Source organism: Budorcas taxicolor, chromosome 5 (assembly GCF_023091745.1).
Source record: "Budorcas taxicolor isolate Tak-1 chromosome 5, Takin1.1, whole genome shotgun sequence".
NCBI classification, from domain to species: Eukaryota; Metazoa; Chordata; class Mammalia; order Artiodactyla; family Bovidae; genus Budorcas; species Budorcas taxicolor.
The window spans coordinates 101,307,446-101,321,220 of record NC_068914.1 but is presented as its reverse complement, the minus strand read 5'-3'; the positions used below and the strand labels follow the sequence as shown (position 1 = coordinate 101,321,220).

Below are 13,775 nucleotides of genomic sequence, written 5' to 3'. Positions count from 1 at the left end.
CTCAGCCCAGTTCCATTCTTCTTTTCCTGACTTACTGATCAGTGAGCTCATTTAGCCCCTTGGTGCTTGCATTGCTTATCCCCTGCTGCCTCAGTGTATGCCGTTTGGGGCGCCTACTTGTGGGTTGTTCTTTTGCTCCACAAAGGTGCGGTGAGAGGGCTTGCTGGAATGGATTGTAAACATCTAAAAAAGTTCTTTCGTGCACTTGCCCCCGCTTCTGGGAGAGCAGCAGCATTGCACTTATTATTATTAGCAGGTTACCTCGACCTTCTTGGCCTAGGGCAGTAAACGTGGGTCAGAGATCAGGTCTAAACGTGTCCCCAGGCTCTGATAGACCAACTTCAAAGAGGGTGGTATGACAGCCAGTCTGTAAGGGCTAGGTCTAACCTTGTGCCTTGCCCCATCAACCCCTGCCTGCCTCCCTCCTAAACCAACTATGCCATTTCTGTGCTGCCTGCTTTTAACTCCTTCCAGGCATTAGCAGATCTCGCCTTCACTCAGCTTTTACCCTTTCCTTTTGTAGGAGGGTCTTCCTTCAACAGCTGAGCCAGGCCTGTGAGCTCTATCGCCCTTCTCCTCTTTGCTGAATTCTGCGGCACCTCCCTAGAGGTGCTCCCCACGAGACTAGTAATAAGAGAGGTAGGTGCCCTCTCACCCGTTACCACTGCTGCTTCTCCTTGGCCTGTCCACTTCCATTTCAAATGAACCTCTGTTCTCCCGGGTATGGCCCACAACTTCCTTGTCCTTGTTACAGATCTACCTCACAGTTCCACAATTCAACACGGGCACAAGCACCTGGTTTACACGTGTTTCCTTCCTTTACTGTCCTTCCCTTCCCGAGGTTTAGGAAACTGGGGGCTAGAAAGGGCTCACGATCAAATGCAAGAATTTGTTATTTCTATTTCTGGAATGTCTTTGAGATTTTTACCTCATTTATCACCCTAGAATAGTGTGAACTCTTCAGTTAGATATTGCTGTGGTAGGCCAAATGATGACTGCTTAGGATATTAAGTAATGCTTGGGAGCCACCCCCAGGAACACCAGCATTGGAGCAGAGCTTATAACTTGATTTAAGTTTGCCAGTGGCTGCCACTAGCTGAGAAGGTAAGCATGTACCAAAGCAGCCATCTGAGGTTTTTATAGGGCTGAAAACAGATATTCCTTCTCCTCCTATTCCAGTTAGAGGGTCACCAAAACAAAACTTCAGGCCTTAAGTGTGATAAGCTTTCCCAGCTTGTAAAAAGTTCTCACAACATGTACTGGTGTCTGCATCCCCCAACACATACAGGGGTGGCGAGTGCACTCCTGCATGCACTTAACCACCTTGGACAGGAAATAAGTTTAATTATCCTCAAAACACATTTTGTACAGTTTTTCTTTATCCAGAGGTTTCTAATTTTACACTCTTGTCATGTTTGTGCCAGTGCTACCCATTCTAATTTTTCTGACCTTTGGTATTCTCATGTTTCTTCCCTATAATTTCGTAGAATTTCTCTTATTTCAACTTGTGAAATAAACACAAACGTCTACCTCGTGGTGTCTTATCCATGGGTGGGAAGCTGGGGAAGGTGGTGATGAGCACATACTTTTCCTGCATCAGGAACACAGGTGGCAGCCTTAGAAAGCCAAGGCCATGCCTCACAACGTAGGAACTCGGCACACTTCAATCCTTTGTTACAGCACCTTGGCCAGAAGCACCTGTTCCATTCACAGAAACAGAAATTCTGCCTTGGACGCCTCCTGGAAAAAGAAGGACCAAGCCTGGAGGTTGAGAGAGAACTGTTGACACTTAGGGGCACACTGCTCTCCTGCCTGCTGTCTTCCCCATCAAACCAGTCATATACTCACCCTGACACCACCCAGTTCTCCCCTTTAGGCAATTACAAGAACCTATGTTGAAGGAAGATAAACACACGGAGTCTTTTGAGTCTCTATCAAATGTGGTTTTTATTCAACTGACAAGCACTTTTCTACAGCTGCACTTGTGGAACATCACATGGCAAAAACAGGAGTTTTTTTTTATCTCTAGACTTTTTTTTCCTTTTTTTACCTTATTAAAAATGAGATTGGTCCTAAAAATATAGAAAGAAATAAATTTAAATTCACAAAAAACTGTACATTATCAAAAAGTCACTAAAACACCACATTTGGTTATATAAAAAGTCAAGTCCCTTTTGTTGTAAAAGGAACATGGAAATTTGTTGGTGTTGATGGTGTGGTTTCTTCCTGTTACCAGACTGATGGGAGAAGGGAAACAGAGGGGCAGGGGTGGGTTTTATTTACTTTTAAAACTTGCCTTCCCTATCAAATACTCTCGTCAAGAAGAGAAAATCCACCTAACTCAAGGGGCAGTGAAGATGAGGAAAGAAAAGTGAGAAATGGCCCCTTTGATCATGCCCTGTCCCCACCCCCCTATCAACCCCCACTCCAAACTGAGGCTAGGACTCCACCCCACCTTCAGAGTGCCTGGTCCCTAGGGAAAGAGATGGAGCTGGGAGAGGAACACATAGCAGGAACAATTGAAACTTCACTCCCCCGTCCATCTAACCTCCAACAGTAAAATTAATCTAGAACATTTTATACTGGGGAAAACTGCCGTGGGGAAAAAGAAGAGCCCCCAACTATAACAGTTCCAAATGCTTGACTAACACAAAGTTTGTTACAGAGCAGTTATTTAGATAAAATATAAATATTTATGCATAATATAAAGTCAATTCAAATATTCTTCAATCCACCTCTTATTTAAAAGCAAAAAAAAAAAAATCTCAAATAAAATTAAAAGTTCTGAGGTGTATCTGACAGAAAAGGCGACTTTAGAAATAGGCTATGGGGGAGTAGGGGCATAAAGAAAGAAAGGGGTTGCCCCAGGACCTACACTGCCCCCACCCCCTTCAGTGGCTATTCAGTGCTGCTAAAAGTACAGGAATGCTCCCCTCACCTGGCACCCCTCTCCCACTAATGGAACATTTCTTGGATGCCTCAGCTCTCTGCTTGGGCCAGCCAGCAGCCACCTCCCCAGTGCAAGTACCCGTAATCTCTGATGGGAGGGGCTCTGCTGAGCAGGAAAGCAGGGGGCCAGGGGCCCATGGCTATAGCTGGGAGTTAGCAGCTTTCCTCTCACATGTTGGGGCTTAACTTGGGCATAGTCACATGTAGGGCAGTGGTGGACCCAGAGCCTCTCCTCCCTACTCACTCGTGCTCTGGGGTCTCTGCTCCTGGGGAAGGGGTCCCAGGATATGAAGTGGATAAGGGAAGGAGAGCACAACTAAACCCACAGAAGCTCATGGGATTAGGGAAAGGTCCAGTTCTACCCCTCTCCCTGCAAAAGCTTAGGACTCAGAGCTACTGAAAGGAGAAGCTGTTCCTGCTAGAAGATTGCACAGTTTGAAGAGGCTGGAACAGAAATGACTGGGAGAGAGGGAAGAGACACAGCTTTGACCCAGAAAAACTGTTCCTGTGGTTTCCCAAAGACAAAGTGAAAGTTTAAAACAATGAGAAAGGTGTTTCAATGGTTTGAAACAATGGGAAACAGATACTTGGGGGGAAAACTGAATGGATGCCACCAAAAACAGGGGCACAATCACATCCTCTCTCACTCACTCACACACCCACACACACCTCTCTCTCTCTCTCTCTCAGGCCAGTCGATTGCTACCTGGCCTCCATCTTGGGGTGTGCCCGAACTCAGCAGTAGTTGTCCCTGAGGAGTTCCCAAGAGGGAGGTTTGGGTAAGAGGTGGGGAAGGAGGCTGGAAGGCCCAGGGTCCAGGGTGCCTCCCTGCCCTCTCCCCAGTTTACTGAGTTTCAGAAAAGGCTAGAAACTCAGCATTTGAGGAGTATCCAACATTATAGAGGGGCTAGCTATTGGCAGGAAGATGAGGACAGAGAGAAAGACAGGGACCTCTGAACTTCTTTTTCCTTTGCAGGGAAAAAAGATTTGGGGGAAGAGAAGGGAGGAACCCGTACACGTAGTTTTACATTATTGGATGAAGAGACAAATCTGAAGGGGAGAGGGGAGTGAGAGAAAGTGAGAAGCAGGGGAGGGGCTGAACATGGAAGCAGCATGTTCAGGGCCCGGTGTCCGGCTCGACACACTTGGGAGTTAAGTCCACTTTACTGGCCGTCACTGCGGGTCCACACACAGTACAGAGTGTTTCTCGGTTTCACACATTCACTAGAACTATTGCTATTGTTAAATAGCCCCAGAATGCTGGGGCACGTACAAGGAAGGTGAGGAAGCTGGGAGGAGGAAGTAGGGGCTTCTTTCCTCCTCCTCTTATTTAATTAGGAAATAAAACAGGAAAAATTATTTTTTCTTTTTTGGCTTTCAGTCCAGAAGGACCTCATCTCTGCCCCTCTTATCTGAGGAACAAGAGGAGGAAAGGGAGAAAGGGTGTAAGGATAAGAAGACGTAGGGTGCTGCCAAGGGCAAGGTCAAAAATCAGGGTTCTCTCTCTGACTTGAGTCTGGACCCAGGGCAGCATCAGCAGGTGAGAATGGCAGGGTTTGTGTGGAGGGCAGGGAGCAATGCCACAAGGTGACTCCCCAGCTCCCACGCCTCACAGATTGGCCTGTTTTCCCTGATAAAACTCCTCCCAGCGGCTCTCAAAGAAGCGGCGCATGATGTGTCCAGCCTTGCCCACTTCAGAATCATCTTCATTGAAAGTCTGGCAATTGTCAAAGACCAGGAGTGCATCAGCCGCAAACTCCTCTGAGCTGGTGTACCTGGGCAGGGGTGGAGACAGAGCTGTCAGCCGGGGTACCAGCATGGCAGAAGAGCCAGGAGAGTCAATCATGTCTACTTACCCTCCCCGGAGCAGTCGCTCCCTCATGGTGGAAAAATCCATAGGGTTTTTGATGATCCGCCGGTACCCACTCACCAATCGTGGGTTCACAGGCTCCAGGAAAGGCCAAGCTGCATCATGGGACTCCATCTCCATCAAGATAATCCTATTATGAAACAGACAGTGATGATACACTATCAGGAAGCAAACCACGGACCCCTCCTAGCCCTCTACTCTGGAAAACGTAGAGCCGGTTGTCCCCAGAATTCACTCAACTCACTCGCAGAACGTGAGATCACTGTGATGGCTCCGCATGGAGACACGCCGCCGCTTCGAGGGGGACAGCCCTTCCTCTGAGTACCGGGGCACTGCTGGGCTCTCTCGGCCCCTTGGTAGCAGCCGGCGGCGGCGGTTGTCACCCTCTGGGAAGGTCAGCACGTAACTGCTTTTCCGCTTCTGGCCTCGTTTTGGGAAACCAGATTTCTGAGTCAATTCTCCTTCTACCTGCTGAGGATGAGAAAAAGGTGAGATCAGCCACAGCTGGGAATATGCCCTCTGCTTGCTCTCTACTTTATCACAATCCCTGCTTGTCTGGGGGCCTCCCAGTGGCACAAGTGGTAAGAACTCACCAGCCAATGCAGGAGACGTGGGTTTGATCTCTGGGTCAGGAAGATGCCCTGGAGGAGGGCATGGCAACCCACTCTAGCATTCTTGCCTGGAGAATCCCATGGACAGAGGAGCCTGGCAGGCTATAGTCCACAGGGTTGCAAAAGTCGGACACGACTAAAGTGAGTTAGCACAGTACTACTTGTCTGAGTGTGACTGAGGTTTCAAAATACTTTCATCCATAAGTCAGTCTGTGAATTTATTACTCACCCTTTTGGGTTATGTGAAAAAGGAAAGTATAATCACTCCCATTTTACAAGGAAAGCAAGTAAAGTGGTAGAATTTAAGTGACTTGTGCAAAAAAGGACCGGAACCCAGGTCTCCTAGCATGTCATCTGGAACCTTTTCCCAGGAGAGATGGAAGGCATGGGTAGAATGATATTTTTAAGACTGGTGGTAAATGGGATGAGAAAGAAAACCTCTGACTTGCTCGGGAGTGGGATGAGAGAGCAGACGTACCTGGGCCAGACAGACAGCACAGAACCAGTCTCCTTCCGGGACAGCCTCCATCTTGGGCCGAAGGCAGTAAATGTGGCAGCCACGGTCACACCCATCGCAAAGTAGAAGAAACTCATCGTTGTCACCCTTCCGGCAGACTAGACAGGTCTGGACCAGGGTTGTGAGGAGTCAGGGTGAGCCCTCAAGCCTCTCTGCCTGCCACTCACCCCACCCATCCCAGCTGCCATCTCTTCAGCTCCCCAGGCTTCTCACCACTTTGTTGACAGACTTCTCCCAGGCAATGGACCTCTCCAGCTGGCCCAGGCACAAGCAGACTTGGGCTGCGCTCCGGCATCGCTCTAGCGTTTGGCGCCAGGCCCGAACTCGAGGAGTGATCTCGTATGATCTGATGGGAGAAAGTGGTGATTTGGGGATGAGGAGTAGGATTTATTAAATTGATTCCTTCTCCCCAAGACCAAGAACTGGAGGGTGGGCACTCACATCTCTGCAGGCGTACACTGTGGGGCACTACTGGGCGTGCTGAGCAGGGCCTTCTCCAGCACAACCTCATGAGCTGGCCACAGGGGCTCCCGCAGGTACCGCCGCTCCACATTCTGCTCCAGGGCAGCAAGTCGCATCACTGCCAGGTCCAGGGGGTTGGTGGTTTTACGCTGGGGTGCCAGACCTTCCTTGCCTCGACCCCGCCAGGTGATATCCTCCTGGGAATCAGCTAGGTGCTCACAGTAGGCCAAGTCTTCACGAGTAGAGTCTGGGCTGGGACATGTCCAGCCCTGCAGGTGGGAGAGAGAAATAAAACTCATTATAAAAGAAGGACATTAAGCGCAGAAAAAGATGTGACCCATTTAGGGTCATGGGAAGTCACTTTGCAAAATGAGAACCCTAGGTTTTTCCTAACAGGGTATAAGAGATTAACACCCTCTCAACAACCCCCTACCCAGTGCCAGCCCAGGGTACCCGAATCTGTAGATCAGACAGGATCACCCGCTGTTCCAGCTCCTCCACCCACTGAAGGACAGCCAGGTCTGTCTCATATGTCTTCTCTTTGGGGGTCCAGCTCACGATCCCTTCTTCAAAGGCAGGTAGCTGACTGGGCTCAAAGATGGGGTCTGAGAAGACAGAAGGCAGAAGGAAAAGCCCATCAGGCTGTTCACCATCCACAGCAGCAGCTCAAAATTGACCTGGGCTCCTCAGCTCAGGTTGGTTAAGTATTTATTTTACCTGTTGAGGGCCGTAGGCAGACTTCCTGTAAGAAGTCCCTGTGCTTGTTCAGGTGTTTGTGAAGTGCTTTCTCTCGGATGCCTCGGGGGTGCAGGGCCTTGAGCGTGGCATCCAATGTCTCAGGATCTCGGATCCACCACCAGCCAGAGCGCATCTCTGTGAACACAGTTCATCTGTGTAACATGGGCAGTGGGAACTACATGGTCCATATCTGATGTCACTCCTACCTATACTCATCCCAGCCCATCCCAAGGTCACTCACCAGGGGGGACAGGCTGGGCTGTCAGCTGGGTCAGGTAACGCTGCTCCATCTGTTTGAAGAACTTACTGGGAGGTCTCCCTCTCCGTTTTGGCTGTCCTTGCCCTGTGGGGCTCTGTGGTGTTTCTCCAGGATCTCCTGCTCGCCTTTTATGAGCCATGCCCAGCAAAGGAGTGGAAGAGAACGGCCCTGGAGAATAGGAGTTGGCAGCACTGGCTCTACTCACCTATGAATGAGATGAAACATAAGATGATGGGGCTGTTTTCATGCTGACAGGACCCCAGTGGCCTCATCCCTTCCCCCCAACCATGGCAACAGCCCACAGCCAGGCAACCTAGCCTATGGCCAGATGAATGTAAGTGCATAGCACTAATTCTGGGTACTTACTGGCTTGGAAGAAGCAGGTAGCTGAGGGGAAAGAGTGGGCTGGTCCTCAGAAACTGCAGGGGGTGGTGTAGGGACAGCATTGCAGGGCATCTGGGCTGAGAAATTAAACCAGGGAGCTTGAGAATCAGGGCTGGCTTCTGTCTCGTCAGGTTCTGGCTCCTCCGGGGCATGTGATGGGGCTGGGTCCAGTTTTCCGGGACTGCTATCAGGCGTGAGGACTGAGCTGCTCAGCAGGGAGCCATGGTTCTGAGTCTGGCTCAGCCAAGACAGGAAGGCTGACTGGCTGAGGTCATGCTGGCTCTGACCCAGAGACAATGGGGAGCCTTCTGGCTCCAGGAACCCATTATGAGTGTGAGGATGGGACTGAAGCTGGGGCTGGGCATGAGCCTGAAACTGAGGATGGGACTGAGTCTCCGGCTGAAGCTGGGTCTGAGGCTCTTCTGAACCTTGACCCTTGGAATGAGATTTCAAGTGCCTAGGTTGCATAGAGCCAGGCTTAGTTTTCCGAGGTCGGCCTCGGGCCCGGGCAGGAGAACTGGCAGAGGTGCTGGAGCCAGCTAACTCCCTCTTCAGAGAGGAGGAGGCTGGGCTGGTTGTCGAATGGGTTGCCACTTTTAAGGAGTCGGTTTCCTGTTTTATCACATCCTCAGGAACTGTAAAGCAAAGGGAAGAGCAGAAGACACACTGATATATAACGGGAAAGAAAGAGGGTGTACAGACACAGGACATATACTTTCTTTTTCTCTTGGACTTAATCCCCCCCTTTTTGAGACTGCACTGGAAAATGCTTATATGGCAACCAGCATAGTATCTGCAAAAGAAAAACTATGTTCCCAAGTAATTATCATCAGCATAAACATAAGCTAACATTTATTGAGAACCAGCTATGTTATACATTATTCTAAGTTATTATTCTATTAAGTTACTTTAATCCCCTCAATAGCCCTATGATATATACAGTTTATTATTAATTCCATCTCACACATGAAAACTGAAGCGTATCACTGGTAAATGGCAGAGCACAAGGTAGGCAGCCTTACTCCAGAGCCTGTGCTCCTATCCATAGTATGCCAAGCTGACTGTCACACAATCAAAAGCCCAAGATGCTAGGTAGAGGAAAAGGAATTCCTTAACTTTTGTGAACTGGGACTCAAACCAGGGTCCTACAACACACCTACCTAAGCTTCCCTCTGTTCCTTCCACAAAGATACCAGTCAAGTAGGGCAACACCCAGTAGCGGCGTCTATAGCGGTCCTGACCCAAGGAGACTGCTCGAAGCATCTGGGATGAGTGAAGCAGCTTTTTTCGAAAGAAGAGCTGACGCTGGGTAGGCAGTGGGAAAGGAAGATGAATGAAAAACACACTTCCAGGGTGACAGTGGTGACTTCGTCCAGTATATGGGAGAAAGGCATGGCTCTCAGCTTCCCTATAAAATTGATACCATCTAGGCCCAACTCATAAGGTAACCAATTCCCGCCCAGGCCCTATCTCCAGCTCCTGGGAGGCTAGAAGCACAATACCTTGCTCAGTTTTTCTATCTGGCGCTCTAGCTCTGGGATGCTAGATGCTGTGATATCAACCTGGAGAAGAAACAAGTAGACACCGAGAAAAAGGGAATCATCAGATTCAAGGGAAAGAAAGAATGCTTTCCACCTCCCACCTTCCTTGGTCTAGGCTAGTACCTCTCCATCCCTTCGACCCCTACGGCCATGGACAGCAGCTGCAGTCTCCTCCTCTTCCTCCTCTTCCATGCCACTGGTCTCCTCCATGATCCGAGAACTGCGCCTCCGCCCCAGGCCTTCCTCTGGCCCCTGCAGCTCTACCTCAGGTCGCCCCGTTCGCTTGGCCAGAACAGTTTTCAATCTTGACACACACAGTTTAAGGGAAACTGTGGTGAGGAACACAATACCGCCACAAAAGGAACACCTTGAATCTAAGCCGCCCCGGGCCCTGGACCGGTCTCAACCCCAGGAGAGGGGCTAAGGACACCACGTTCCAAACACAAGCCCTGGGCATGCTTCACCTTGTCCCCCTCTCTCCTCTGTCCTGTCCTTACCTCCGCAGCCGGCCTTCAACAATCCACTTGTTTTTCCTGTAGCTGGACATACTCTCTAGAGTCTTGTCAATCTCACTGCAGGGAAACAGAGAATAGTATTTTGAGGGAGAAGTGGCAACATACACACAGAAGGGAAGTTCAAGGGTAAAAGGAGTTTCATCCTGGAACCTAGACTGGATGAATGGCAGAGTAAGGCTTGGGCTTGCCCGGGAAGGAAAATTAGATTCAGTCCCAGGTCATACCAGCATGCCCAGAACATGGCGGTAGACACACACCACCTAGGATTTTTAGATGGCTAAACCCCTCCCCTATCCCGGTCTGACCAAGGCACATAATAACCATCCCCCGCCCAGCCCCTCACTTGATGATGAGGGTGGAGCCATTGAGCTCATGCACAAGGAAGGCCAGAACAGCAGCCTTCTGTTGGGGTGGCTGGGCGTGAAAAGGCTGGGTGCGCAGGCTGTCACAGAGGGCTGGCTCCACTCCATATGCCATGAGGAAGCAGCGCAGGATCTCAGACACATTGTCTCTTGTTAGTGGGATCTCGGACACCTTCTCCCCCAAGATCTTTAAGGACTGTTTGGAGAAGAACATAATAGGAGTTAAGAGAGAAAGAGGAGCAACTCAAGTCAATCTGGAATAGGAAAATAGGAGAGAACTATAGGGTTAAGATAGAAAAAGTTAAGAAGGAAAGTTGCTAGGGTAAGATGAGAGAAGAAAAAGGACAGGTACAAAAGAAAAGAAGTATATTAAAGGAAAATGAATAAAATAAGCAGAGGGAGGTCAGAAAGAAAAATAAAAAATAGAGGAAAACAAAAAAAACTGCAGATCTTCCTCCACTTGTCCCTGGAGAGAATAACGGAGAATCAGGACCTAAAATCATAAAGCAATGAGAAGTAACCTAAGAAAAAAGGCAGTAAATTACAAGGGATAGCATGTAGTATGCATATCTTCCTCAATTTATGATGGGATCATGTCCCAAAAAATCCATCATAAACTGAAAATATTGTAAGTTGAAAATGCATTTAATACACCTAATCTACAGAACATGACAGCTTAGCCAACCCTACTTTAAACATGCTCAGAACATTTAAATTAGCCTAGAGGAAGGCAAAATCATCATTTAACACAAATGCACTTAATAATAAAATGCTGAATATCTCACACAATCTACTGCATACTGTATTGAAAGTGAGGAATAGAATGGCTGCAAAAGTGACATGCACGGCTGACTCACTGCCCAGCACCATGAAGAGTGTACTATTGCATTTCTCCAGTCCAGGAAAAGATCAAAATCAAAACCTTAAGTACCTCTACTGAAGACCTATCACTCTTGAACCACTGTAAAGTCGAAAAATTGTAAGTCAAACCACTCCTATTTGGGGACCATTTGTGTATCTCCCTTGACTTGTCCTGATCACTTTGGAAGGGGCTTTCATGTGTTCAACTCAAAAGAGAAAGCAAAGCTGAGAAAAGCACAGACCCCAAGCCCCTGAGCCCAGGAAAGGCCCTCACCTGACAATAGGAGGGCAGGCCAGGGTCACAGAGAGCCGCTTTCAGGAGTCGCACCAGGAGATCCTGCACCTCGCCCAAGCTGTCACCTTGACACAGGAGCCCCTCCTGCAGGACCCCCAGACTAGGGACATCTTTGGCAGGGTCAAAGCCCAGCACCTTGCCGAAGCTGTGCAGGAACTCCACAATGGTCAAGCAGTCTGAGAAGGCCCCACTAGGCAGGATCAGACCAGGGATGCGTGAGAAGTCAGGCAGCGGCTGTAGGGATAAAAGTGGTAGGTGTTCTGTCAAACACACGGGAAGGCAACAGTCTGGGTATCTAGGAGGCTCCTCCTGTAACAGAAGTGTCTTCACGGGTGGCCCCTCCAGGACCTGCTCTTCTCCCCTCACTACCTGGTGGTCAGTCAGACACATGTCCTCTGTGGGCTTCTTCATCTCCTCCAAGATCATCTGCTGCCTCTGCCGCTCCTCCAAGCGCCTCTGTGTGGCCAGCACTTTATCTGCTTTACCCGTTGGCTTGGTCTTGGCCACCTCCTCCTTTTCCTTCATTTTTACCTTCTCCTTCTTCTCCCTCTTGACTTTTTCCTTCAGTTTTTCCTGCTTTGTTTTTACCTTCTCCTTCTCAGCCTACCCACCCAAGGGAGAGAGGAATCAAGAGTGCCGTGAAGATTCACATCACCACCCTTCCCTGGTCCCCTCCTCCCCACCTTACACCCAGAAACATGACTATAAAACATGACCAACTCATATATCCTGCAAAATCAGTTTGGTGACTTCAAAGTTACATCTGTGCATATATGCACCTACCTTGGATTTCTTCTTGGTTTCCTTCTGCTTTAAGCTCTTGGTCTCTTGTTTCCTCTTGTTTTTGGCCTGTAAACCATAAAGGAAGTCATTTCTCCTCAAACTCTGAAAGCATCACTGCTTGGGCTAGGATTCAAAAACAAACAAGGATGCCGGGGAGAATAGCTGAGACATGGGATGAGGGGTTGGCAATGGATCAATTCTTTCACCCTGGAGATGCCCACATTATTTTTGAACAAGCCAAATTCTCTAAATGGCAGGTGGCAGGCGTGGGAGATGGAAAAGAAGACAGAGCGGCTGTAGGAGAAGTTAACCTACTGTGGAATCTTGCTGATGTCCCTCACCTGCCCTTGGTTAGTAGTCTGACACTCTCCCCGCTGCACCTTCTGCTTTATCTTCTTCTTGATTTTACACATCTTTGCTTTATCCTCCTCATTCAGTGTTTCTGTGAGAGCAAAAAGAAAAATGAAGAGTGAGGCAGGCAGACCCATCTCCAGCATCCAGACCAGCACATGCCTATCACAAAGCTGGCCTCCAAACAGCTCCATGAGAAAACTAGATGCCTGTTTTTTTTTTTTTTTTTTTAAGTATACATAAAATGCTGGGAGAAAAAAATGTATGAGAGGAACCTCCTATGGAGGTAACACAAATGGCATCTCGTGCCCAGAAGCACCAGCCTCTGGAACTTAGACTGCTTTAGAAAGGGTCCTGGAGGCCAGAACAGCAGAGTAGCCTTAGAGACTGTCCCTCTCCCAGGCTGCCTGACAGGTTGATTTTAGAACTAAGAAAGGAAGCAGAAAAACTGCCGGAGAAAGCAGGTGGTCTTGAGTTGGAAGCACCAATTAAGCAAGAATGTGCCAGAAAGGAAGGGCCCAGATAAAGGACACTTTAGTAGAATCCTATCAAATCTGACACAGTTATTGCCTATGTTCAGCTCCTATGTCTTGCTCCATTAAAATATCTGAATTTCTTCTCCATTGGAAGATGATATTGAGATGTGATTCTGCAGACAACAGTGTTTAGAACTGATGTTTTTGATACAATAGCACCTATCCTATTCTGGCATAGAAATACTACCACCACTACTACATCTGTGCAGCAACCCTCTAAGTTTAGATACTATCTGCAGATGAACCACTACGAGGCTTTACTTGCTCCAGTTCATACAGTCAGAATTTGGCAGAGCTGGAATTCTGAATAAGAGATACCTGATTCCAAATTCTTTCACATTCTTCATACTATATAAGGGTAAGTGCAATATTTACTGAAAAATATAGACATTTCCTACCTATCCATCCCACTAAAACAGTACCAATTATCTTTTGGATTCAGATGTGAATTCTAAACCTCTATGATGGTGGCAAACGAGTGTTTACACAAGACAAGCCAAGACCAGTAAGATAAGTAAGAAGCTAAAAGATGGTAAAGAAAGGACATGAAAGCCCTCTCCTCTCATAATTATTTCTGGGATACCACCCCCACCTCCCCGCACAAGGCTCCACTAAAGAGAAACTCAAGAAAGGAACTTGTTGTTTAAAAAAAAAAGAGAGAGACACACAGATGTATAGAACAGACTTTGGATTCTGAGGGAGAGGGTGGGATGATTTGGGAGAATGGCATTGAAACATGTA

The 13,775-nt window shown here is 48.3% G+C and overlaps 1 protein-coding gene across 3 annotated transcripts in view; it reads right to left on the bottom strand.

Moving 5' to 3' along the window:
- Positions 1-1,933: 1,933 nt before the first annotated feature.
- The window catches only part of BAZ2A (bromodomain adjacent to zinc finger domain 2A), a 29,642-nt gene continuing 17,800 nt past the window's right edge, over positions 1,934-13,775 (bottom strand). For 2 of the 3 annotated variants that reach the window (XM_052641047.1, XM_052641048.1), the window contains exons 11-29: positions 12,489-12,589; positions 12,148-12,213; positions 11,734-11,967; positions 11,344-11,598; positions 10,190-10,404; positions 9,829-9,903; positions 9,455-9,635; positions 9,293-9,352; positions 8,951-9,095; positions 7,773-8,425; positions 7,389-7,611; positions 7,127-7,282; positions 6,863-7,014; positions 6,389-6,678; positions 6,161-6,293; positions 5,909-6,055; positions 5,064-5,290; positions 4,806-4,949; positions 1,934-4,724 (exon numbers count right to left, since the gene is read on the bottom strand). In XM_052641047.1, the coding sequence (XP_052497007.1) occupies positions 4,559-4,724; positions 4,806-4,949; positions 5,064-5,290; positions 5,909-6,055; positions 6,161-6,293; positions 6,389-6,678; positions 6,863-7,014; positions 7,127-7,282; positions 7,389-7,611; positions 7,773-8,425; positions 8,951-9,095; positions 9,293-9,352; positions 9,455-9,635; positions 9,829-9,903; positions 10,190-10,404; positions 11,344-11,598; positions 11,734-11,967; positions 12,148-12,213; positions 12,489-12,589 (3,623 nt within the window). In that variant the 3' untranslated portion in view covers positions 1,934-4,558. The remainder of the gene's footprint in view (positions 4,725-4,805; positions 4,950-5,063; positions 5,291-5,908; positions 6,056-6,160; positions 6,294-6,388; positions 6,679-6,862; positions 7,015-7,126; positions 7,283-7,388; positions 7,612-7,772; positions 8,426-8,950; positions 9,096-9,292; positions 9,353-9,454; positions 9,636-9,828; positions 9,904-10,189; positions 10,405-11,343; positions 11,599-11,733; positions 11,968-12,147; positions 12,214-12,488; positions 12,590-13,775) is intronic. The other variant, XM_052641049.1, reaches the window with a different exon arrangement.